Source organism: Dreissena polymorpha, chromosome 3, assembly GCF_020536995.1.
Source record: "Dreissena polymorpha isolate Duluth1 chromosome 3, UMN_Dpol_1.0, whole genome shotgun sequence".
NCBI classification, from domain to species: Eukaryota; Metazoa; Mollusca; class Bivalvia; order Myida; family Dreissenidae; genus Dreissena; species Dreissena polymorpha.
Window position 1 is genome coordinate 30,748,075 of NC_068357.1, and position 27,791 is coordinate 30,775,865.

Consider the following 27,791-nt stretch of genomic DNA (forward strand, 5'->3'; position numbering starts at 1 on the left):
CTTTGAAAGATTTTCTTCCAAAGTATCGATCAAAGTCACATCAACTCGGGTAGTGTTTGCGCTGAAATGCCTTAAAACAGATGTTACAAAAATAGTTGCATATTGTCCAAATGTTTAACAGTCCTTAGGCTTACCCTAACTCTGTATTAGCGCGTTGTCACGTAATTACACATTGTTCGTTGATAACACATAGTAACAACCAAAGTTCATTTCTGATTTCATCGCGATTTATTTATGTCGAATATTTCTTTTAACACAACGCTTGCTAATGTACACGAAATACAATTTTACAGCGCGGCAGCCAACATGGCTGCCACGTCAAGAAGACGTGACAACTCTCCAATTTTTTTTTCAAATCTAACCGCAGATTCTCCTTTTTTAATACTAACTAAAACACTGCAGTTTATTCCCAGGTTAATTTACATAAAATCTACTTGTAATTTCCATTGGCCACCAAGGTCCAGGCTTATTACGGATTGGTTGACTTATTAGAATGTTCTAGAAGGAACAATCTATTCATGTGTTTACTTGCTTGCCAAATGCACTAAAATCTAATCAATTTTTATTGGTATAGAGTAATTCCGTTACATTCGTCAGTACCATAACTTTTGTATCCCAGACAATAGGTGACTCTTTCATCTGTGATGTTTGTTGACCATGCGTGTTACTTATAATCTCGTATCTATATGCTGACTCTGGACTCACTGTTAAGTATATGACCTTTGATTCTTTTGTCTGATTGACTTTCCAATTTATTAATCCCAATTATCCCACCCTGGGTGTAAACGTATTTGTGTTCTTATTTGGATTTAATCTTAAAGGGGCCTTTTCACAGATTTTGGCATTTTTTAACTTATTCATTAAATGCTTTATATTGATAATTGTAAACATTGGATCGTAAAAGCTCCAGTAAAAAATCAAGAATAAAATTAAAAAAAGGAAAAGAACATTGCCCGGAGCAGGTTTCGAACCAGTGACCCCTGGAGTCCTGCCAGAGTCCTGAAGTAAAAACGCTTTAGCCTACTGAGCTATTCCGCCGAGTACACTCACTTGACGTATTTTATACCTTATATAAGCAATCTTCGTAGTTTCACAAAATTTAACGACAAAAACAGAACTCTCCAAATTATTCAATCGTTTCGCGTTGCAACGCTTTATAATTTTTAGGTTTTAAAATTGTCAAAAGATGCATATAATGGCTATATTAGACCATGGTAAATGTTCAGTATTACTGTTTCCTCACAAATATCATAACTAAAACGAAAATTTGCGAATCTGAAACAACTTTTTTCAATTTTGTCAATTTACCAAAGCGTGAAAAGATCCCTTTAAATCAGGTCTGACTTTCCATTTTATTGATTCAAATTATACCCCACCCTGGGTGTAAACGTATTTGCGTTCTTACTTGAAATAAAACTTAAATCAGGTCTTAGTTTATGCAAATACCTCCCAAGATGTATTATTAAATTCTCAAACTGTATCTTAACATTGCATATACATATTATTGAAATATACATATTATCCTTATTAATTTCCATCATAAAAATAAACTTATAAGAATAAACGATAAACGATATGTTATAAACTGTTACATTACGCACAAACTTCATCTTAACATTGCATATACATATTACTGAAATATACCCATTATCCTCATTAATTTCCATCATAAGAATAAACTCATAAGAATAAACGATATGTTATAAGCTGTTACATGACACAACTTTCCCCTTATTTTAATTTTTTAAATATTGTATGATATTAAAAAATTATTATTATTATTATTTTTTTTTTTCAAGCGTCTCTGCTGAAAAAGATAACATTAGTTATTGTTATACAAGATAAATGTCAATCGGTATGTAGCGGAGCACATCATCTGTTGGTCGTTGGCCTTCAATACGTCTGGTGTCGTCTATGTAGTATTGAAGTCATCGCGCGGCGAATACGATGTTTTTTTAATGTCATTGCCGCCGTCCTGAAGATAAGCCGAGTGTAGGTTCGTCCGTGGCGATTGGAATGCGTTTGTTGATTCAGCTCTGCTTTCCGATGTTTAACTTTCGTCGTCGATTGTCGTCTCCGTTGTATTCATAATTGTTGTTGTTTTCGTTGTCGTTTGTACGTTTGTTGAAGGTCCCAGCGTCTTCATTTCTCTCGGGACATTAAGATCTTCTATTGGCCATAATGCTCACGAGGTATTAACTATAGCAGTGTTCTCCTTGATGTCTTAGGCCTCGGAAGTATCATTCCAAATGCGTTATATACGCACGTCAAACAGTTGAACGGCTGCATCTACTCTATAGTTGATAATTTGATATGTACGAGATTAAAATGTCATTAAATGTTTTATTTCTTCTGAGTTACATTGTCGACGCATCCGTAAGCAACCTATACTGAATGAACTGTTTCAATGTGACCCACATTAGAAACCATATTTTTCAGAATGTCAAGAGTTTGTTGAACGTGTTTTTACCCTTCAATGCATTTTCGTTATGCTAGCGCTATTTTTTTCATTTATTATAAAATGCATCTTTCTTGTGTAGATATATGTCCGTTTAAATTGACGACAGCAATATCCATTTCTCAGCTTACCATTTTTAGCTCATCTTTATTTTAATTATGAGCTATTGTCATCACCTTGGCGTCAGCGTCGGCGTTGGCGTCCGGTTAAGTTTTGCGTTTAGGTCCACTTTTCTCAGAAAGTATCAATGCTATTGCATTCAAACTTGGTACACTTACTTACTATCATAAGGGGACTGGGCAGGCAAAGTTAGATAACTCTGGCGTGCATTTTGACAGAATTATGTGCCCTTTTTATACTTAGAAACTTGATTTTTTTTGTTAAGTTTTGTGTTTAGGTCCATTTTATTCCTTAAGTATCGAAGCTATTGCTTTCAAACTTGCAACACTTACTAACTATCATAAGGGGACCCATTTATACACCTGGGTGGAGAGGAGCAAGAGTGGGATTAATTATTTGCTCAGAAAAATACAGTGCCTTGGCGGGATTCGAACCAGGGACCTTTCGATCCCTAGCCCAGCGTCTTACCACTAGACTACTGTCCCCAATGATAATATATATATTATAAATCTTATATATTATTCCAGAAACCGGTGAATTGGAAGGAACACCTGCAATGGATGAGGGCTGGAATGAGGGCGAAGTCGAAGAGATTACATCACATTTACAAGATGGCAGATTGGTTGAACTTAGCAAATCCTTTCTCATGAAGATAAAAAACTGTTCCGACCTAACGAACTTGGGTGGTGGTTTCGGTAAAATATATATTTGTAAGCATATATATTTGTATATATAAATATCTTTTAGTATGATATTTGTTTTATATAAAACAGCATCCGCGATACTTAAATAACTTTTATATATAATACTACATAATGTGTCATATCTTGCTTAGTATTTGTTAACTGGTTACAATATTTTACTGTATATTATATTGTAATGTACCTTCGTTCCTTTTGTGAGTCATTATTGTTTCAATAAAGCTCGCGTTCCTATTCCTGGATTCAAACACAAACTTGTCCTTAAGGCAATAGGAGGTGATGATGAGAACTACAAATCTCAGACGCAACTTTTAGGTTCCGTTAAAAATGTGAGTATTTGTTGTATGTGTCATATTTGTTATTTAACTTCAGAAACGTGAACAGCATGCTGAAACGCATATCGAAATGTATTATGAATACTTATTGCTTGTTCTTTGATTTAAACAAATGTATTGACATCAGCGCTGTTTTAGGAGAAGCTGGCATCACGCGTGAAGCATTTTGCTATCGTTCCACTGCTGGCATACCACGATGATCTTTTGTTAGGGTAAGAATATGCAATAGAAACGGAAAAGCTTTGTTCAAAGATGAGAACTACACTCAATCACACTTGTAACGCAACACTTACATTTTTTAAATAATGTCTTTCTTATTTTTTATCTAATGTTGTTGAAAAATAGAATATTCACAAATATACATCATTAAATATTTTGATTTGTTTTAATTAGAACGAGCATTACCACTCTTAAACAAAAAGTAACATAAATACACGATGTAAAAGGATTCTCTACGCATTTAATCACATTGGATTTCAACATAAGAAGTATCAATTCCTAGATACAAGGTATAATGTAGGTCAACTCATTACTTTAATGACATTTTTACACATTTATGTCATGGAATGTTCATTCAATCCCTGATTCTTGTATATATAGTTTGCATTGAATTTGAAACGTGTCTTGTTCAAAAGTATCGAGTTTTATTTTGATCCGCCTACGTTTTTAGCTCATCTTTTTTTTGAAAACAAAATCTGAGCTATTGTCATCACCTTGGCATCGGCGTCCGGTTAAGTTTTGTGTTTAGGTCCACTTTTCTAAGAAAGGATCAATGCTATTGCATTCAAACTTGGTACACTTACTTACTATCATGAGGGGACTGGGCAGCAGAGGCGTCACAGTTCAGGATTATTCCTGAAATCAGGATTTTGGCCCTTAAGGACCAATTTTGATTTTGATATAAATCAGAGGATTTTTTTCTGGAATTTTAAGATTATTGTAACATATTGTCATCTTAAACACAAATTATTTTACTTTTACATATTGTTTACAAAGTTATATACAATAGTTAACAAAGTTACACGAATTATTAACCCTTTTTTGCTCTGGCCCCAAAACGATAGGCCTATTTGCAGGATTTTAGATTTTGGCAAATTGACACCCCTGTGGGCAGGCAAAGTTAGATAACTCTGGTGTGCATTTTGACAGAATTATGTGCCCTTGTTATACTTAGAAAATTGAAAATTTGGTTAAGTTTTGTGTTAAGGTCCATTTTATCCCTTAAGTATCAATGCTATTTCTCTCATACTTGCAACACTTACTAACTATCATAAGGGGACTGTGCAGGCAAAGTTATGTAACTCTGACTGGCATTTTGACAGAATTATGTGCCCTTTTTATACTTAGAAAATTTAAATTTTGGTTAAGTTTTGTGTTTCGGTCCATTTTATTCCTTAAGTATCAAAGCTATTGCTTTCATACTTGCAACACTTACTAACTATCATAAGGGGACTGTGCCGGCAAAGTTATGTAATACTGACTGGCATTTTGACATAATTATGTGCCCTTTTTATACTTAGAAAATTGAAAATTTGGTTAAGTTTTGTGTTTAGATCCATTTTATTCCTTAAGTATCAAAGCAATTGCTTTCATACTTGCAACACTTACTAACTATCATAAGGTGACTGTGCAGGCAAAGTTATATAACCCTGACTGGCATTTTGACAGAATAATGTGCCCTTGTTATACTAAGAAAGTTGAAAATTTGGTTAAGTTTTGTGTTTAGATCCACTATATTCCTAAAGTATCAAAGCTATTGCTTTCATACTTGCAACACTTACTAACTATCTTAAGGGGACTGTGCAGGCAAAGTAATGTAACTCTGACTGGCATTTTGACAGAATTATGGGCCCTTTATACTTAGAAATTGAAAATTTGATTAAATTTATGTGTTTTGGTCCACTTTACCCCTAAAGTATCATATATATTGCTTTCATACTTGGCATACTCGCGAACTATCATAAGGGGACAGTACAGGACAAGTTGCATATCTCTTGTTCTCATTTTGACGGAATTATGGCCCTGTTTTGACTTAGTAACTTTGAATATATGGTTAAATTTTGTGTTTAGATCCACTTTACTTCTAAAGTATCAATGCTATTGACCAGTCGCCAGCTGTCAATCAAATAAAACTATCAGCCAATCAGATCGCGAGTTTTCACACACGCCTCAGCAACGCGTATCTGGCCGCCATTTTGTCCGACAAAAAAGCGTGTCGAACATATGGAATGGACGTAATTTTTAAGAGTTTACACAGATTTTTATATCAACTGCCTAATCAATACTGTTTGATTATTCTATAGAATTGTAGGTGCTATACATACTTTATAAAAGGTTATTATTTTACCTTCATTTCTTGAACATATGAACGAGTAATGAGAAAACAAACACAATAGTTTGACCACAAAAGTCGTGTGTTCCATAAAACGTGTGAAACCGTTTGATGCACAACATTATTAATCTGTTTGGGCAACACAAAAATTGCCACACGTGCTTGTTAATAATCCCACCGTAATTATCGATAATTAATAAATGACAGTATGTTGCGCGGATCTCAGAATGAAGGAACATGAAGGCATTATTAGGTACTGTACATAAGAAAAGAAAACCATTTAATTACTTTTATCATTTTCATTTATATATTTATGTTCTGTGGATCATAAACAAGTGAAATCATTATAAATTGTAAACTTAAATATTGTTATAACTAAAGAAAAAAATAACAAAATGGTGATTTCAATGCGGCTTAGCCAGCTTTAGCGACTTCATGTGTAAAATGTACGGCTTATAATATATTGATACAGGGAAAATGTGAACATTGCAATGAACATATAAGGTCAATCTTGTTATAAATAAACACATGCATAATATCCTTAATATATTCCATTCGAATATTGGTGAACAGCACCGTAATACCAACATTGCATTTTTCGAAAGGGAAATTTAACTGGTTCTCATTAAAAATACATGAAATAATATACATGTGTCATTTGCATTTAAAAACACATTTTTTTTTAAATAAGTATATATGAAAAGCCACCGGATTCACTTTAAGGCTGTTTAATAAAAGTTCAAAATCAATATGAAATAAATGTTCATTTTTACAACAGATTTTTAATTCCCTATGATATGTCTATGAAACGTTTCTGATAGTCATTCTGTCGTTTACTCATTTATTTTGATTGCGCCATTTCTCGCTAAAAAATGTATGATTTGTTCAAGTTTTACAAAGCAGTTTAGTTTTGTGTGCGGCTTCAAAAATTTATATTGTAGGAAATAGCACGATACATCGTTACAAATATAATATTTCACCCGCCTAATTCGCTATCATTGCGATCTGCTTGTCGGAGTTTTCTAATCACTAGACCACGTGACTATGTGGGCGGAGCGATCGATAATTTGGCGACTGGTCAATTGCTTTCAAACTTCAAATACTTTCATGCTACCATGAGGGTACTGTACCTGGCAAGTTGAATTTTACCTAGACCTTTGAAGGACCTTAACTATCAAGGTCAAATTATTAAATTTTGCTAAAACTGCTATAACTTCTTTATTTATGATTAGATTTGATTGATGCTTTGACATAACAACTCTTACCTGACATACCACAATAGACTCCACCCAAACAATCCCCCACGCCCCCACCCCAGAATCCCCCCCCCATTTTTTAAGATCATCTCATAAATGACTTCACCCTCACACTAAACTCCCCCGCCGCCCACCAACGCCCACCCCCTCTATTTTTTTAAAAAATTGTTAAAAAACTTAAATTTTTTTTCTTACTTTATTTTTGAAATACCGTCCAACCATTCCACCCAAGAATACCCCCCACCCCCCAAACAAAAAAAAAATATTTTTTTCATTTGTTTTCTTATTTTTGGAAGATAATGTAATAAATGACCACACACCCACACTATACACCCCTCTTCACCCCACCCCTCCCTCCTTTGTGATTGAAATATTGAGATAGGTCCCTTCACCTTTAAAAGAAAAATAGATGAGCAGTCTGCACCCGCAAGGCGGTGCTCTTGTTTCTTCATATGCTAGCTTGCAAACCATTTCTTACATATGAATGAAAACAAAGTTGATCTGTTACGTAACATATATGCAAATAAGCATAGGCAAATAAATGTTCATATCTAATGTAAAATAGACTGTTGATGATAGTGAAATTTTAAATATTGTAATGTACTTACAATTTAACACTTACACAGATGTATGTTTATCCTACAGATACATTATTTTATTTAACGAATCACGACCCGTGGAATGAAGATAAGGGTTATTCAACACCTTGATTTATACAACGCCTGCTATGGGACTACTTTTGTTTGATTTCACTCCTCGTTAATTTGTTGTTAAAATTTGATTTATACATGAATTGAATGATTACTTTTTTAATCAAAAGACCGTATATAAATAAAAGCTGAATGTTATCAATGCAGCGTTTCTTTTAAATTCGATTATCAAACTAGAAACAAATCTTAATCTAACGGGGTATTGAACTTGTACCTCCCGCGTGGTAACCAGACACATTAACCGCGACGTTTTAAAGTTTACACGGTTTATCATATGTTAGAAAAGAGCTTATTTTACTACGCAACTGACGAAATCACTTGATTGCGTTATTCAGGTCAAGGACGCTAATGTCTGCAGTCATTTCATTATAAACAGTGTTTGACTATATTACTCGAATGAAACCGGTGAGACTGAATATTTGATTTCTTTAATATGTCGAATGTACTCGAATAAATTGAGGTTTTGTAGAATTGACGGATTAAGAAAAGTGTCAGTGAATTCTTCTTTAACCTTTTCAAAGAAAATCGACGTTGAAGGGTAATTTATTTGTTTGAATAAGTCGTTCCTTTGTCAGTCGATCAACGCATGTCTATTCACAAAAAATTGCCTGCTTACACTTATTGCTTTAAAATGGTAAATGTTTTAGCAATTAAAGTTTTTTGATTGCATCAGGAACAAATTGAATACATAACAAATATTGTAGGATAAATTGAATATGTTAGTTGATTGTGAATCTTTCCGACACGTCTACGAAATGCTTACACGGCTCGGCAAGCCTTCCCATGTAAACCTTTCTTCATCTCGACGGATAAATTCAAATACACATTCACATTAACATAGTTATTCTCTATAAGCGCTTTTCAGATACTTGAGCGAAACAAAATGATAAATATGTTGCTTACTAGAAATTTAACATCGACATTCGCCGTAAGCCACATCATATAACAACATGCTTATAAACAACAATGTAATTGTTCATGTGAAAAGTTGGAACAGTTTCAAAAGTTAAATGAGTGGAAATTAACATAAAACTTTACAAGTAATCTGTGTTTATGGTACTTCACCATTGTTTTCACGTTTTTGACCGAATTTGAATTCGGATGTTATGATTGGTTATTACGTTTTACGGATAAAATTATTTTGAATTCCAAAAATATGTCCATAGAGGACGAATGTCCCCTTAAAATAAACTAGACACATAAATAGTTGTTGAGTTACATGTATTGTTGAAACCATAAATATCATCGTTCGATGAAGGTTTATAAAAGGTAACTTACTGGTGTGAATAGTTTGCCTCATAACTAATTCTAACATTGACTTGTAGATGGACGCCATAATTGATTTATACAGCGCTGCATCTTGATCTGATGATCAATTGTTTCATATATAACGGAATCTCCTGATGCTGGGTTAAAAATAGACCTTCAACGAAAATATTATTTAATTATAACTATTAATTTTGTATCATACAAAAGCTGCAAGTGATAATTATCATATTGACCTTTAAGCGAGCGCATTGATATTGCACGCGACATATTGCCTTGATATGATTTGAGGTTGAAGTAATATATATTTCGAATGCATGATACAGTAATTGCCCGGGCAAGTTCATGCACATTCACATTATCCATGTACACAATAATCGCGTGTGTAAACGAATGTTTTTGTTAATGCGTAATGATTTATATACAAATAGAAAGGTTCCCTCATAGTGCAAATTAGCTTTGGGTAATCCAAACCGTTTCGTCATCCGAAATTATATAAAGCACTCACCTATAATGACAAATGTTGACCACTATATTTACTCTTTATTGGTTTTAAGATATAGATAAAGGCGGACCAATAAACGATGGGTACAATATTATTAAATAAGAGTAATAATGAATATATTGTTTCAATGTTAAATTTAATTACTTCACCTATTTTGCGGCCTTAATCGTGACTGCACGTCACACGCATGCACGCACAAATGTAAACGCACCAACCCTTTTAAATACACGCATGTGTGTGTGTGTGTGTGTGTGTGTGTGCGTGCGTGCGTGCGTGCGTGCGTGCGTGCGTGCGTGCGTGCGTGCGTGCGTGCGCGTGTGTGTGTGTGTGTGTGTGTGTGTGTGTGTGTGTGTGTGTGAGTTTGTAAAACCTACCAACCGGGGAAAATCGTATGAATACACACCAACAAACCGGGGAACACCAACCAACCGGGGAATTCCCCGGTTGGTTTTAGGCGAAAATCTCTAATCTACGTGAATGAAATACCAAACTGTCAATTTAAATTAGAAATCCAACGCCTTCCCCGATTAGCGGGTTTGTGGCATGCACAAAATATACACAAATCTTGACCATATTACAATCGAGTGTGTATCCAGGCTTATAACAGTTCCCCGGTTGCGCTGTTTAAAAATCATACACTCGGTATTTATATCATTTAGTGAAAGTCAGTTGGAAAAAATGGAGTTTCGAGCGAACAAACGCATTAAACTAAGGTAAGTTTTTTAATTATGTTTATAATTTTTAATTACTATTAAAAAGCGCTTTTATGTAAACGTTAAAGTAATACTGGAAGACGAATTCTAAAGATCGATTTATATAAATATCATTTGATTACAAAGCTTGTTTTACGGTACATATTTCAAGAATATATTTTATAAATATACGTTAAACAAAGTAGAGCTCTAGGCAGTTTTTAGCTCGACTATATAATATACAGTGGAGCTATCCTACTCACCCCGGCGTCGGCGTTAGCATGAGCGTTAGCGTTAGCATTGGAATGTTAAAGTTTGCGTACCACCTCAAATATTGTCTATGTCCCTTGACATATTGCTTTTATATTTTGCATACTTCTTTACCAACATGACCCCAATCTATAAACAAGAGCAGACTACTGTAAACAGCATTTTGTAAGAATTATGGCTCCTTAGTGATTTTGTTATAACTACACATGCCTAAATACATATTATGTATATCATGAAATTAATGTAATTTGTGTACAAGGAATTAATGTCAATGTGTTGTACTAAATGTTTTTATAAATAACGAACTTTTTAACTCTGACTAGATTATGTGTTATACCATTTTTTATTGTTGTTGTGAATAGGCAACACAATGACTACTAGATCTACGGACAGCCAGGAACCAGGACAAACAACATCCGTACACACGGAAGAAGTCGATGAGACGGTTTGTAATATTTCACTATGTCGAAGCTACTAAGGCGTATTTTCTGGTTTGGTTTAGTCTTCAGTGAAATAGGCGTAATTTTGCCTTAAATTATATTGTGCCAATATTTATTCCGGGTGATGCTAATTGGTATTTGGGCTTAACATAACACGTACGTCGATGATCATTATATTAACATGTTATGCGAATTTTAAAAGAATAAAATATTGTTTACCAGTTGTAGTGACTTTGAACTACTTGTCTTTCAAAATCTTCATATACACAAAGAATTTAGAATTTACACCTGTCAATGAAACTGGTGCGAATGTGTATTAACCACTGTAGTTTATAAACATCGACTTCATCATAATCACAAAAACGTTATCACGCTTATCCAAGAAGTGTAATATCATTAATTTTTATTTTCAGTGTAAGACTTATACGCTGCCAATTACTGTGTATGAAACTCTGAGACATTAAGAAATTTAACTTGCGTGTTACATATGGTCATTGGTTGATATTTTATCTTAACGACAAAAAAACAATAGCATCTACTCGATATTTTGCTATACGATACATTCTGACATGGGTAAGAAAGGATAGTTCATTTTACACCAACCACCGCACAATACATACAGGATTTACCGTGAACCACAGTCCGTTCACCAGTTCTTTTTTCTTCCAACACATTTGTCCAGAGAAGTACAATACCTTTCATTTAACCGTGCATACATTTTGTCTTATTAGTATCTGTAAAAAAATATTCCTTGTATACTTTTTTGAACTTGGATAACATGTTTGGAACAACCTGGTATATGTTAAGACTTGCTACGTCGGTGTATTCAGCCAATCTTTAAACAAGCTTGATACGTTCAAGATAAATAATCAAAGATATGTTAAATTTGAAACCGTTTTGTTGAAATTGATCATTTAAATGCAACCTTTAAAAATGTTTTATGGGTGTTTTTCAGTTTGTTATTATGTCGACAAAACAAGTTATCAATCTGTTTCAAATCTTCCCCAATGACAGTGAACGGCAAAAAATAAAACATGTGATGTAAGATAAGCAAAAGTAAACTATTTTGGACGAAGGTGGATTAAACTTGTATTATACCATCGGTTGCAAACATTTACACAAAATTCTCATGTCACTTAGATTTTCTACATCATAATAAAAAGCCACATGAGTGATGATATCAATTGAAAATGCTGCTACTAAAGAATTGCAATTTCAACTGATACTAAGTAACGTGGATGTATGAATCTTACTCTATTATTGTCTTATTGAATTGTGTTGCAGAGTACCGAAACTAAAGAACATAGCGACACTGCACACGAGTACAATTCACAAGATGCAGCAGAAAATATGTTGAACAGTGAATCATCGGATATCGATGTACGTAAACTTATAACGATTTTGTGATTGCAATACAGTACACACATTTAAACATTTTATCTAAGATTATATATAGTTCCGATTTTTTTCAAGCTCTAGTATCGAACTGTAATTAAGACATGCATTCTGGTAAGTGTTATGTTACACTTACACATTTTTATGGATGTAGTTCACCAACAACAAATTATGATGTTGTGATATTTTCATATTTTTATATGATCTCACACACAGGAAAACAACTTTATTTTACAGGATAGTGACAATGACAAAGACTATATTCCGGAAGAAGGCGATGCATCGTCAGATGAGTCGATAGTTGTCGAACTCATACCAAACATTCAAAGATTTCAAAAGAAGACAGCGTCAACACTACCTCCTGTTGAATCCTTGCAATCTCGTGAACGTGACGAATCATCCGCAGAGGCACACAAAACCAACATCACCATCGCTTAAACAAATAACAGTGAATACAGACATTACGATAAGAGATTTTATTGCATGTTTTGCGAAAAGGCTCAAACAAAACTAAAACAAACATTTGCTTTCGCAGCATAAAGATGGGCAAGATGTGAAAGATCTATTAAATACGGAAAATTCAGCAGAAAATAAAAAAATGTATGAAAAAATAAGGAACGTTGGGAACCATCTCCATAATGTTTAAGTATTGCGAGATGGCCAAGGACAGCTGTTTGTGTCATACAGACAACGTCACAATCAACGCGTAGCTGCAGACGAGTATGGACCTTGTCCTTACTGTTACGGGTATTACCCGAAGAAAATCCTGTGGAGGCACACTCAAAAATGTAAGTTTACAAATGCGGCGGGATCAAGAAAACGACTCGCTTAAGAGAGCAGCCTGCTATTACCAAAATCAAAAGAAGGAAGCACTATTTTAAGACGAGTAATCGAGTCCATGAGAAACGACGAAATAAGTCGCAAAGTCAAAAGTGATAATACAATCCTTGCATTCGGTGAAAAACTCTGTACAAAAAGGGGCCATGATGAAGAGCAACACAATTATATTAGACAGAAGTTAAGAGAAGTTGGTAGATTGCTGAAAGACATGCGATCTTGTTCAGGCAATGTTGAAAAGTCTTTGGAGAATTTCATGTATCCAGATGCTTTCAAATTTATTACACAATCTTGCAAAAACGTTGCCGGCTTCGACGGAAACACCAATACTTATGCTACACCATCATTAGCCTTAAAGATTGGCACAACGCTTCAGAAATGTCTAAACATTCTAATTTCGAAAGGAATCGAAACAAACAACCAGGATCTGCAAACAAGGGCTGAGGAGCTTTCCAACTATTTGAAATTAATTGGACGGATGACGTGTCTTCCAATGCCTTAAGAACACTTCATGAGGCTAAGCAGAACAGTCAGAAAGAACTGTTGCCATTGGCAAATGATGTCAAAGTAATGTCTGAATACTTACGACATGAAGCAGAAACACATGCAAATACCTTACAAGAATCAGCAAGTAATTGCGAGAAAAGGCAAGCATGGCATAAGTTGTCTGAAATCTGCTTGTGTTTAATCGAAACGATCAGGCGATGTGTCAAAAATGACAGTCGAAGAATATTAAAAAAACAAATCGACAAATGACGATGGAGAATTAGATGGATGTTTAACAAAACTGGAAAAAAAACCTGTGCCGTTATTTTTACCGTACAGAGATTATTTCAAAACGAGGTCGAATAGCTGCAGTACTGTTTCCAAGACAGGTGAAAGAAAATATCGACCTGCTCATACGCAGCAGAAATTCTCTAACAAACTGTTTAAATAGTAAATATCTTTTCCCAACAAAATCTGCATCATCGCATATTCGTGGGACAGATGTATTACGTTCAATTGCAATTGACTGTGGAGCTGAACATCCGAAAAGGCTTCGTTCTACAAAGTTAAGGAAACATATTGCCACAATGACTCAGCTTTTTAACTTGTCTGAAAATGAAATAGACATTCTAGCTAAATTTCTTGGTCACGACATTCGGGTACATAGAGAATTCTACAGATTACCAGATGGAACCATGCAGGTTGCCAAAGTCAGCAAGCTGCTCATGATGATGGAAAGTGGACAAATTACCAGAAATTCTGTCAATTTGCTAGACGATATTGATGTGGACGACGAATGTATTGTAGGTATGTCGCATTTTTAGTGTTAAATTCATACAGTAAACTTAATGTTAATTATGGGCTCATTACCGAACTTGATTATCTGAAGTGATAAAAAGAATTACAAACATTTTCTGAAATATACTTGTGTTATGCAAGGTAATTCTTTTTTATCGGAGACGACCAGGTAAGGCGGAATTTAAAGTCTACACTCATTTTGTGCTCAGTAAGGTTTACATTGGCTACTTCTAATTTTTCAATTTCAATGCACTAACTGCATATTTATTTGGTGTGCTTCGTTTGTTTCCATCATTGTTATATTATAAACTATATATAATTTTTGATCTTGTGATTTACACGACAGATGAACAATATTCTTCTGAATTATCAGAAAATGAAAATACTGAAGACCTTGAAACTCTGCTTCCCAGCACCAGTCAACCAAAAATAACAGACAAAGGTATGCATACACATGTGAATGCATTTAAGTTATGTATCTCCAAGTTTCTTATGTTTCTTAGAACATGATTTGCTTACATGTAATTGTTTGATTCATTAGGCAAAATAATGTTTCCAAATTTGTCGTGTGACATCGATGTCATTATCAGGTGCCGTAAGTACCTGGACGCTTTTGTCGTAATTTTGCTATGAAAAATTGTACTGAAGTATATATATTTAATATGGATATCTTACACATGGCAGTTAGCGACGTCATATGGTGTTTTATTATCCATGTACAGAAAAGGGTACTTCAAATACCAGGAGAACAAAACAAGCAGCCAAAAAGCAACGGAGTGAAGACGAAAACAGGAGCTGTTCACAGACACTTAGATCGTTTTTTGATAATTGGTAAATTACCAGGGAAAAAATCATTACTTGCATGTATTGAAAGTGAGAATGACCTTCACAACAGAAGTTGGAAAAATGTCAAAGACTTTTGCATAAATTTAATTGAAACAAAAAAGCGACGGGGACTTTTAACTTAAAAAAATATAACACATATAATGCACGTTTAGGAGAATACGTTAAAGGATGAAGTTGCCACATGTGTTTTGTGTGTTTTCTTGTTCTATATACTCTTTTCGAAAACGATATATGTGTGCTTATTGTATTTGAATGTTTTATTAATACGGTTCAGTCAAAAACGATATTTGTTCATAATCATATCGCCGAACCAATTAGGATTGATATATAGTTCGGCCAGAGAGTGTTTCTTTGTACTTTCAATTACGAGTTTCTACGAGTTACTCACTATACAAGTTATTTTTTACCCCAAACTTGGTGAATATGAATGAATATAGCAAACATGATAAAAAATCAATCTAGAAGGCTAAATGTTCAGAGAAGGCACAAAAAAATTCAGTCGGATAAATGGAAACAAACATTTTGTTCAAGCATAACAAACAAACACTTTTAGATATAATAAGATAAATGTAAATAACATAAAAAAAACTACTGCTAAACTACTACTACAATGTGAAGAATACAAATGAATATTTTGTCAATTTTACAAAATTTGTTTTGAATGACAGGTGTCTGACTTGCAGGTGAGTTCTTAATAGTTATTTTAAAGTAAAAATTTACCAATATGTAAATTATTGCGTAAATATCGCACTAGAATTGATTAAATAGTTGTTAAATATTACAATAATTTCCTACACAGACTTTTGTGCATTTGTTTTGCGTGTAGATATTCACATTAACTATCAATTCATATATTTGCTTTGTGTATATAATTGGTATGTTTATTTTCAGAATTGAGTCACACTGTTATAATTTCCCTGTTGGTACATATTATTTTTAAGTTGGCACCAACAAGGGTCTAACAATTGATTCACATGTGCACTCCCCAGTAAGTATATATACTATAATGTAAATGATGCAAAATAATATTAAACTACGTGTTTGATAAGTGTTTGCTTTGGTACATATTTAATTATTAGTGTTTTTATAAAATGATAATGCTGTCAAAGTCAGCGGTGATTATACGTGTATAACAACATTAATTATAACTTGTATATTGTTTTCAACAAAAAATATATGGTTGACACATCGGCATAAATTTTCAGTGCTTAAAATACACTCTTTCTATCATATTTTATGCAAAAATTAGGTACATAAGTTGGTTTACATAAAGGTAGTTTGAACAAAATACGTGAATTCAAATCTTGAAAAAAGGTGTTTGGTTTGCAAGGGAAAACTAAGCGATTGCCAGTGACTATTTTCCTTAAAATATAATCTGTTATTTCGACAGGTAGAATTTAATGTAAGTTCATTAATAACGTTAACCCGTTTTTGGCATTCTCTACTCAAACAAGTGCATACATACTGTATATTTTTAATACAGCACATGTGTAATGGTATCACAGTTGTAGAATTGGAATTCATATATTATAACAATAAATACTGATCATTATTCAGATTGACCTACCGCCGTAGACTAAGTCACTGGCGCATCAAAATGCATTGTTATCAAGTCGTTTTGCTAGTTTACTAAACTATTTTGTTTCTCAGGCCTCGCCACATTCGTTGTGAAACGTTCATGATTGTTTAAAGTTACAGATTTTATTATTTTTGAAAATGCAATAAATGTATTTAAGACAATTTAAGTGAAGTGGAAGTTGCCATGCGTGTGAATGAATTTTCTGATGTTTACCTGTTTCAGGGGATTAAATGCATGAGTTATTTTATAATGTCAGAGTAAGGACAAAGTAAATTTACACTTCTCAATCTACATGCTTATGGGCAGTTCTACTTTTAGGATAAAAAACTTCATAGTACGTGAACATCGTGAATATTTTTTTCTGATGGAAAAAAGGAATTAAACAAATAAGCCGCCTCCCCCTCTCCTTCATTCGGTTTGACAAATAGCGTGGCCTAAAACAAAAACATTATTTTTTAGTTTTAAGAACGAATTGTATTCATTTGTTGATTAATTCACCATGATTGTTATGGTATAATGCAGCACTTGCATGTTTGTAGTCGGCTTATAGCTAATAAAGTCATAAATGTATTGTTTGATTTGCGTTATGTCTCGTATGCTTATTTTGATGTGAATAATATTTGAGTCAATCAAATGAGGCATTTTTGCAGAACTTATATAAGGTCATATAATAAACATATTTAATTTAAATATTGTTTCATACATATTCTTTTCAATTTTTGTACTAACTTAAATATTATCCATGAACGTGCACGCCATTGTCCTATCAACAACGGTACCATGATTACACACAATTACCCCTGTTGGTAAACGCAAGTTCCCCGTTGGACATTATTGAAGTTCCACAGGGATAGCGCGCTTAAGTTCCTCTCTTGGTTAACACAATTCCCCTGTTGGCACACATTAAAGTTCTACGGTTGGTACGCACATAGTACCCCTGTTGGTATACACCGTTCCCCAGTTGGAACACATTGAAGTGCCACAGTTGGAACGCACTAAGTTCCCCTGTTGGTATACACCATTCCCCTGTTGGTACACATTGAAGTTCCACAGTTGGTACGCACTTAGTACCCCTGTTGGTATACACCGTTCCCCAGTTGGCACACATCGCAGTTCCTCATTTGGTACGCACATAATTCCCCGGTGTGCATGTAAAATTTTCTTTGATTTATTACCCTATTTATCATAATTGTTATGTCAAAATCGTATTTTAGGTTCGAAACTTGTCTGTTTTTTATCACTTTCAGCTTTCTAGAATATGTGGAAATGGTGGTCCCCGGTTGGTAGGTTTAGAACACATTGCCCCGGTTGGAAGGTTTTACAAGTATGTGTGTGTGTGTGTGTGTGTGTGTGTGTGTGTGTGTGTGTGTGTGTGTGTGTGTGTGTGTGTGTGTGTGTGTGTGTGTGTGTCATGCGAAAGAATAACGGCGATATCTTAAAGGTCTTGGTCACACTTTGAGTTCAAAGGTCAAAATGGCCATAAATGAGCTTGTCCGGGCCATAACTATGTCATTGATTGAGATTTTAAAATCATTTGGCAGATTTGTTCACCATCATTGGGCGGTGTGTCTTACGAAAGAATTACGTCCATATCTGCAACGTCACGGTCACACTGTGAGTACAAAGGTCAAAAAAGGCCATAAATGATCTTGCCGGGTCATAACCATGTCATTCATTGTGAGATTTTAAAATTACTCGGTACATTTGTTCACAATCAGTGGACGGTGGTCATTCGAAAGAATTACGTCGATATCTCCAAGGTCAAGGTCACATTTTGAGTTCAAAGGTAAAAAATGGCCATAAATGATCTTTTCCGGGCCATAACTATGTCATTCATTGTGAGATTTTAAACTTACTCGGTACGTTTGTTCACAATCATTGGATGGTGTGTCATGCGAAAGAATAACGTTGATATCTCAAAGGTCAAGGTCACGCCGCTTGGAGTTCAAAAGTCAAAAATGGTCAAAAATGACTATATGTATGCCATTCATTGTGAGATTTTAAAATGACTCTGTACATCAAATTTGTTAACAGTCATTGGACGGGTTGTCATGTGAAATAATGATAATGGCATAATAATTCATACAAATCGCAATAAATTAGCTTCACTAGTTTTTTTGAAGAAAGCATACAAAATATCCTGTGTCAATGCAGCGTGTGGGGGCATACGTCACGTCTGTGACAAAGCTCTTGTTATAAATATTATTATTTTTGAAAACCTGGTTTTGTGATAATTTTGTCTCTTGTTTTATATTATTTATATTAATATATCGTTTACATTACAGTATATATTACTTGATATCACCGTTTTTTGAAAATGGTGATCTTTTCAATGCACTTCAATCCGACAATGGGGACAAGGTTCTACTTGACTGGAAAACGAGGCTGAAAGTGAGCTACCAGATAGCGTGTGGAATAGACTACATGCACACAAATAATTCGTTTCGGTATGTCTTCCATTCTGATATTTGTATTATTGCATAAACTCTATCTATAATGCCCTCTTGTGGGGTGCAGAAACTTGGCAAAATGAGGGCTTGAACGGAAGAAATCGTGTATTAACAAGGCGATTTACGTGCCGTTCAAGCCCTATTATGTGTTTTTCATATCCATAATCTGGTCCACACGCAGTTACTTCCCTTCTCCAGCCTTCTACGACTTTCCAAGCATAAATGGGGAACTGAATAAGCACCAGTTTCATCATGCATGCAGGGATAATGGCAATGCCTATTTCAATCCACTTTTTAACTAATACCATCTGCACTCTCTTGACAACAGCTTTATTGTATTGGCAACGTCAATGAAGTTAAGGTTATTTACTCAACACTTTCAAAAGACTATGCTGTAAATTTAAGTGATTATGTACCTTCAACGATCCTGCTGTAAATTCCAAAATACTTCCTCATTTCTTAATTTGCGCGGCTGCATTTCAACGTTGCATTAATCCACTGTTTAAACACATTTTAAATCGTAAACTGCCTATCCGAAGGTAAAGCCTCGTCATTTCGGATGATGACCGAGTGAGGCATATGTAAAACACAACCTTGAACTGTATTGAAATAATCGAATTATTTTGTCGATGTCGAATGAACAAAACATTGTTTTCAATGTTATTTTAATTTATTTTGGTATGTGTGATTTGTTTATGCAATAATAGCGAAAATACACATTTTCTTGGACATGATCATCTGCGGGCGCTCTCAAAATCCGTTCCTGACCTCGTGCTGCGCACACGCAGGAACGGATTTTTCGAGCGCCCGCAGATGATCATGCCCTCGAAAACGTGTATTATCTATATATTGACCTGAAATTAAGTACGTGAATTAAAAAAGGCATTTGAACCACAATCATCTCTGAACCGTTTATGTCGGAATTGTATATAAACAGTGTTTGCTCAAGTCACTACAGTGTACCGATTCTCCCAAATGCATTCCAAAAGTGTTCTAAAAGAGTCAATTAAGTATACCGACTATTCCGCTTTTTAATAGTGTCTGAATGCGTTGTATGCAAGCTGGTCGGATTTATACTAGGAAAGATTATCCATAGAGAGACACGCACTAACAGTGTTTTCCTTTATCCTGCTCACGGGGATGCTAGCTAGTTTTATCAGATGATATCATTGCCAGTAGAGGCCTCAGATATTACTGACCCTGCGTCCAAAGTTTAAGTATATGTTTTCATATTCTTAATCTTTCCAACAGGGGAACCATTCTACATCTGGACATCAAGTCTAAGAACATCGTGCTTGACAACAAATTCAACGCTAGGTTGATAGATTTTGGCTTGTCAAGAGAGTCAATGACAGGAAGCAATATAACAACAACGCCTTTAGCAGGAACGGAATTATATCGTCCACCAGGTGTTCACAAAACGAGCCCTTTACTGGATTTGTATGCTTTCGGTGTTGGTAAGACCTAAGTAAATTGTAACATTACACAGCTTCTCTAGTTTAGTTTGTAAGAATAAACATACCGTACTAAGAATCGTGAATGTATGCCCAATAGCGGTTATAATCCAAATAAAAATATCCGTTTCAGTTGTTTGCTGTTTTAATTGTTCTGATCAATATAAAAAAAGTACCACTTAAGTATAACGGGTAAGAACATTTCTTCTTAACATGTTTCGGGTGTTTAATTGTTCATATAATTGAAATATACAACTTCTTAACGTCGTTTGTTATAGGCCCTATCAGGGTTCGCACAGACCTTGAAAAGTGCTTAAAAATCAAGGTTTATCTTGAAAATTGCTTAAAAACGATCTGGAGTGCTGAAAAGGGCTTATTTTCAACCATAGCCTTGAAAAGTGCTTAAAAAGTGCTTGAATTTTGCTGGAAAAGTGCTTGAAAAACGGAAAAAAATATTTAATTTCCGTGAGTCGGAAGTCGTAGTTTTTTCACGATTTATGACGGTTCCGATCTGTTCATACGGGCAGGTACTGGATCGGTACGGGTTGGTACGGGTTTAAGAACGTAAGGGAGGCAACCACTACTAATCTTCCGTCAATTGGTCTACTTCGGTTTTTGTTGTATGCTTTATGCCATAACGATGCTGACAAGTTGGAATATGCCAGCGAATAAGTACATTTTTCAAAAGGGTGGCTTTTGAAGTACCCTGGGGTTGTTGACAATAAAGATTCTAAAGTCAAAGCATCTTGTAAAGAACGCAGAACAGGTATAGAGATCGACAGTTTGGGGGAATCGGCGTTGAAAAGCCACCTAAAATGCAGTTTGTCTGTGAAGCAAAATCATTCGGTTAACCCAATTCATTCAGGCGTACTGCAAAAGACAAAATACAAAAAAGTTGCACTTGACTGATTGTCAAATAAATAAGATGATACTGTGAAGAAACTGCAATCTGTTTACATGAGTGCAGACTCTCAGTCTAAACATACACAGTACACTATTGCATCTATAACAGATTTTACATGTACATGTGTACCTGCTGTAGAAAATTACTTAATAAGTAATATGATTATAGGTGCTACCTAATTTACGGGCAAAAGCTTTTTAAGTTTTTTTGATAACCATGTATTTTTAATAAATATATGGACATGATTGTGTTCAAAATATGATAATTGTTGCAATAATTTAGTAATGCATCCAAAAAAATAAATCTTAAAACGAGTTACATGTTCCAAGCTTAAAGATCTAGCATCTTATATTTTTTTTGTTTTCTAGCCACAGGAATTTATAGCTGGTTCGGTGTTTGTGGTATAGTGGATGGGGTGTCTGCTTACTGGCTTAGTCACTGGGAGGTCTCTGTATTGATCCTTTAAGTGGGAGCATTCTTTAGATAACCCTAAAGACATACTATGGCGTACCATTTGGGTTGATAGTCAAGAAGACCTACACGTTAAAAAGAGAAATGTACGTCAAAGTACAATAATTGTACGTCGACATGAATATAAAATACACTTCGAAGTGTATATTTGTACGACAAAGTACAATTTGTTCTTCGACATACATGTTTGTACTTCTACGTACACATTTTCTGAACAGCCAATCAAAACACTAGTCTCTTGAGCCGCTTTTCCTTCAGATTTATTCATTATAAATGTTTAAAATCTCTTTAGTTGAGGACAAAATGAATAAAAATATCAGAATGGCAAAATAACAACACATAGAAGTTTCAAGTATTTAATGCATTGAAATAGATTATATACAAATTTGAAGAAGATTCACTTGTTACCTTTTTAAAATTAAAATTATTCAGCATATTGTGTGTCTGAAATGATCATGCGGGGCGGAGTATCACGACCGTCCAGCGCATTACTGTGTAGGAAATTCCCAACGGTAACCAGTTACCAAGCATTAATGGGATAAATAATGTATTATAAACTCCCCGTTGGTGGTATTTTGTGATAACCATAACTTGCATAAGTCAGAGGTTAATTCCGCCACGCCAGGTCAATAAATACGCACAATATCTATGAGTTAGCGGTCGATAGTCGCATAATTTGGTATAAATTATAATAATAATAATGTTTAATAAATACTCACAATATCTATGAGTAAGCGGTCGATAGTGGCATAATTCGGTATAAATAATAATAATAATAATGTTCAATGTCAAAAATCTCTAAAAGCAACAGACGTAAGGTGTCTTCTGATTGGCTAACACTCAAGGGTCGGTGAAAATTGTACGTTGAAGTACATTTCTCGATCTACTTAGTAGGTCTTGTAGACTTTCGACGTCATGGTACGTCATATAGACACTAAGTACCTACCCAGGAAACAGTTTGTTTCATCAAATGTCTCAATTCAACTTGACAGCTTGCTAAAGCAGTTGCATTTAGCATACAGTACACTGATTTAACATAATCAAAATCATGTGATGTGTCAAATCAATTTTGATTGACAAATTTGACAGGATTTTTGTTTAATCTAATAAGTTTTAGACTGTCAAATAACACACACTACGTATTGAAAGCCATACTTGGAGCTTTCGTCTGTATATCACTGACTTCATCAGAAGAATGATTTCTACTGTTGGGAAACTTTAACACCACTAATTGTCTTCTTATTTATTATCAATGTATAATTATGTGTAACAGCATAACAACATACTTGATTCGCAATTAAAATATTTAATAAATACAGGTATCTTGCAGGTTTCTAATTTTCTTTTGCAAACTATTGTTGAATAGTTTAAATTTTGTCGCCACTAAAAAAACTAGCCATTTAGTAGCAATTCTAAAATCACATTCTAAACTGCATACACTTAGCTCTATAGTTACAATTTGAATGCAAATATTAGAATGCATCATGTTATATCATCCATTTTTTTATATTTAAACATTCAAATAACACATAACACAGTACATATATAAAAAGGTATGTGGTATTGTGTGGAGATACAAAACACTTCACATCATTTATTTGCACATAAAATAATAGTTACAAAATAAGTAAAACTAAAACACAATCATCAACCTACGTTTCAAGAATATTTACGTATATGAAATTACAAAGTGGTGTTATTGTATTACCTTTTACAAAATTAACATTGCTGGTTTTGTACTAGCCATAAAACATTTATCATGGATTAACAAGTAACAACCAATTTATTAATTACACAATAGAACGGAAATCATATTAATTACAGTATGCATTTACTAAACAAGCTATTTGCTACTGTTTAGAATTACACTATCTTACTAAAAATGATCACAGGTACTTAGTGCTTTTACATACTTGTGGTAAGTTTTGTATTACTAGTTTGACAATTATCGGCAGACACTTGTCGATATACAGACAAAATTTGCATGGGAACTTTCTTTTTTTTTCAGCATAATTGCCTTCAAATTGTTAATTTAACAACCCTTTGACATTGTTCGCACATCTGATCTTATTATAAAATAGCTGATTTTTGTTTATAGATAGACATATATAGACTTTTCAAAGTTCTATAAAAGTTCACACATGTTCCATCCAAGTAAACCAGCAGAACCAATAAAGATCACCACAGATAATAACTGTGTGTATAGCTTGGAAATTTGATAGTTCAGGAATCCCTCCTTTGTTGATTTCTGTAAACCAAAACTGTCAGTTTTGCTGGATAGAATGGCTTGTAAGATGCTCAGCTCTTGCCTTCGGCTTCGCAGAACAGCTTCTAAAAACGGAAAACCAACAAAAATCTTAAAATTTGATCAATAATGCAGACAATTTATAAATGTCTTGTTTTTTTGTTGATTTCGAATCTGGAAGATTTTTTACGTAAGATTGTAGTACGAAAATCCAACGGTATCGGATTTTGTGGTTTTAGGCCTAAACTAATTATAGTGATATGTAACCTTTCGGGATATCGGTAAAGTGCGAGCAGACGAGGTGTAAATACGTTAAAAATTAAAGCTAAAAAACTAAAAAGTTAGATCGGAATATCTTTAAATTGTGTGCATAAATGTGTTTCTGGTGGATAACAACGACAACTTAACAGAATATTGCTCATGATCACACGTAAAACGTCTTTCTGAGACATTGTGTACACACCGGTCTTACTCACAATAACGAAGTGACGTCACCATCTATGTATAGAATGCTTTCTGAGAGCGAATGAAAATGCGTCACATATTCTGACAAATAAACAGTAGGGTGTCGTTATTGAAATACCGCGAGAATACTGCAAGATAGAGATTCCAACTAGAATGTTTAAAACAAATAATTTTCTAACAAGCGTTTGTGATTTGTCAGGATAATAATAACAATAAGATATCGAAAAGATCAAAGCAAATAAATTCGACAGAAATCTGAGATTCGGCAATATATTAAAGACGGGTAATGTTTACTTAAATTGTGTTTGGTAAAGACTGTAACTATATGTAGTGAACCAGTCTTCGGCTTATACTCACTGAAGAAGAGCATTCAGGGGAGATAATTGAGTAATAAATTAATTCTGGCACGGTTGCGAAGAAAAACAAATAATGCGAGAATATTTAGTGCGATTCGCTACACAATTATGATGTCATTGATATAACTTTTCCTGAGGTATGTATTTACATGTGATTTAGCATATGTCAAAGTGTTTTTGATTTGTTCAAGGCCATAAATAGTATCGCGAAAATATATGTCGCGTGGCAAATTTTTTTGAGACGTATCCATATGTGGTATTTTTATGTAATTTTATGTCTAAATTCCCATATGTATGAACGGTCAACGCCCGCTTCGCGGGCTTTTGCCCAAATAATTATTACAAGCCTCAATTAACCCATTACCACTTAGATACGTAGTTTGAAGCAATTGTAGTCACTTAGAAAGTTTATTTAATTAAGACCTTTCTTACTAGATTCAAGTTTTAAAGGCTTCATGTGCAACCCTTAGATACTTATGAGCAGCAAACAGCATAAAACCTGAACAGACTGCGAGTTACTTGCAGGCTGTTCTGGTTTTATGCTGTTTGCACATAGCCATTTTCACTTTGCTTCTTATGAGGGAAAGGATTAATACATGGCCTTTAATATTGCCGTTGCGAGATTCTGTACATTTATAGTTTTCTATTTTTACTTCAGAATTAATTTGTATCAGATATTAATTGTCTTTAACATTTTGTAGCAGCTATATTATACCACTGGAATATCTGCTATGAACATTTAGATTACATAATGATATTCAATACAAATAACAGTTTTTTTTGGTATGTGTAATGCCTTGGTCAATTATCATAATTAAATATCTTACTTTTGATTAAACAGTTGTTACTGTAGCAGGGTAGTGCAGACTGTTGAAATTCACATAGAATGTTAGGCAAGAAGAGACCAATTTAGCGAAAATATTGTCAGTATTGGACACAGAATAATATACAGTTTTCAGTAGGTCGGACTAAAAAAGTGCTTGAATTTGGATTTTTTCCCTTGAAAAGTGCTTAAAAAGTGCTTGAATTTCATTGGAAAAAATCTGTATGAACCCTGCCTATGCATTTTTGTCAAAAGTAGTTAATTGTGATAAGTTTCTTTCGCATTTAATTATTTGGTTGTATGACGAGTTCACAGGCAATATAACACATATTCACGTTGACCAGTATGCTTCTTTATTTTGTTAATTATATATGTGTTATTATTATTTTTTCCAGTTATTCGGGAAATTTTAACTGGTCTAGGTCCTGAGGGAAAAAGTCGTTCTGAGACACCACTGGGACTGTTGGACAATGTGAATTTTGAAGAATTAGTACAGGTGAATTTATATTTATAATTTAAATGGTATGGTTTGAAAAAGCTTGTAGGTATGTATACATTAACTCATTTTTAGCTTGGCTGTTTTCGAAGAAAACCCTAGGTATTGTAATAGCCAGCTCGTCGTGTCGTCCGCCGTCAGCCCTCCGCCTTATGCGTCGTGCAAAAACATTAATATTGGCTCTTAAATCAAAGTGCTTCCACTTACGACTTTGAAACTTCATATGTACATGCACCTTGATGAGTTCTACACGCCACAACTATTTTTGTGTCATTAGGTCAAAGGTCAAGGTCACTGTGACCTCTATTCTGACAAGCTTTCATTTATTCAAAACTGCAACCGCAGCCGAGCGTTGGCACCCATTATGCGATGCTCTTGTTTTTAAAAAAAAATATTTAAATTTCATTTGGTTGCGCACAATACTATAAATATATATAACATTATATCTTACTAGCTTAGAACAAGTTAGGCCTATTTGCGACATTTGACTTGCCAGTACACATATGTGTCAAGTTATTTAGAATATCCTTCCTGATTTTATATCTGTTGTTCCATTGTATACTATATGAAACATTTCTTTATCTATATCTTGTATTTTGAAGACGCCTACACCAAATAATTGATCAAAGGCAAATACTTCCATAAACGCATGTGACTTTAAGGACAACAACTAGGTTACATAAACATTGTGCGGAAACAGTAATGCCTATTGTAAATTAGAATGCTATTTAATATTGAAAATAGTATATTAATATAATAAATAATACTAAGTTTATTTCATATTAACCTCGTTATTGTACTGATGGCTGCCATATTAGCTTGAGGCCGGTTCCTAAAACAGATAACTGCAGCCCAAACATAATACACCAATATCAATTCGATTGAATTTTTAAGCAGAACATTTCTGTTTCAATAGCATAAAATAATATAATGATATGCAGAAATAACTTTTCTACAGTGTTTAACAAAAACTAATCCGCGAAAGGTTTAGCAAAGACCATTAAATTGTTTGAGCGTAGACATAATTTAATGCTAAATGGCATTTTTGTCAATTTTAAGATTTTCTCGATTGTTTGATAGAGCAAGCGCTCGACTAACGCG

The 27,791-nt window shown here is 34.1% G+C and overlaps 2 protein-coding genes across 2 annotated transcripts; both read left to right on the forward strand.

Annotated features, from left to right (window-relative positions):
• Window positions 1–3,108: 3,108 nt before the first annotated feature.
• LOC127872121 (uncharacterized) lies at window positions 3,109–27,313 on the forward strand. The gene is made up of 7 exons (XM_052415448.1): window positions 3,109–3,273; window positions 3,502–3,608; window positions 3,753–3,826; window positions 19,312–19,473; window positions 20,728–20,933; window positions 26,590–26,690; window positions 27,293–27,313. The coding sequence occupies exons 1-7, from the start codon at window positions 3,135–3,137 to the stop codon at window positions 27,311–27,313; spliced, it is 810 nt and encodes a 269-aa protein (XP_052271408.1). The 5' UTR covers window positions 3,109–3,134.
• LOC127870746 (uncharacterized) lies at window positions 10,364–12,940 on the forward strand. The gene is made up of 4 exons (XM_052413195.1): window positions 10,364–10,396; window positions 11,008–11,090; window positions 12,370–12,465; window positions 12,718–12,940. Exons 2-4 carry the CDS (start codon window positions 11,016–11,018, stop codon window positions 12,916–12,918), a joined length of 372 nt encoding a protein of 123 aa, XP_052269155.1. The 5' UTR covers window positions 10,364–10,396; window positions 11,008–11,015; the 3' UTR covers window positions 12,919–12,940.
• Window positions 27,314–27,791: the final 478 nt, after the last annotated feature.

Excerpts from the sequence above, each read along its gene's own strand:
- LOC127870746 (XM_052413195.1), top strand. The coding sequence starts at position 11,016 with ATGACTACTAGATCTACGGACAGCCAGGAACCAGGACAAACAACATCC. Across the intron at positions 11,091-12,369 it reads CGGAAGAAGTCGATGAGACG|AGTACCGAAACTAAAGAACA; the intron begins GTTTGTAATATT and ends ATTGTGTTGCAG. Across the intron at positions 12,466-12,717 it reads GTGAATCATCGGATATCGAT|GATAGTGACAATGACAAAGA; the intron begins GTACGTAAACTT and ends TTTATTTTACAG.
- LOC127872121 (XM_052415448.1), top strand. The coding sequence starts at position 3,135 with ATGGATGAGGGCTGGAATGAGGGCGAAGTCGAAGAGATTACATCACAT. Across the intron at positions 3,609-3,752 it reads TTTTAGGTTCCGTTAAAAAT|GAGAAGCTGGCATCACGCGT; the intron begins GTGAGTATTTGT and ends GCGCTGTTTTAG. Across the intron at positions 3,827-19,311 it reads CACGATGATCTTTTGTTAGG|TATATATTACTTGATATCAC; the intron begins GTAAGAATATGC and ends TTTACATTACAG.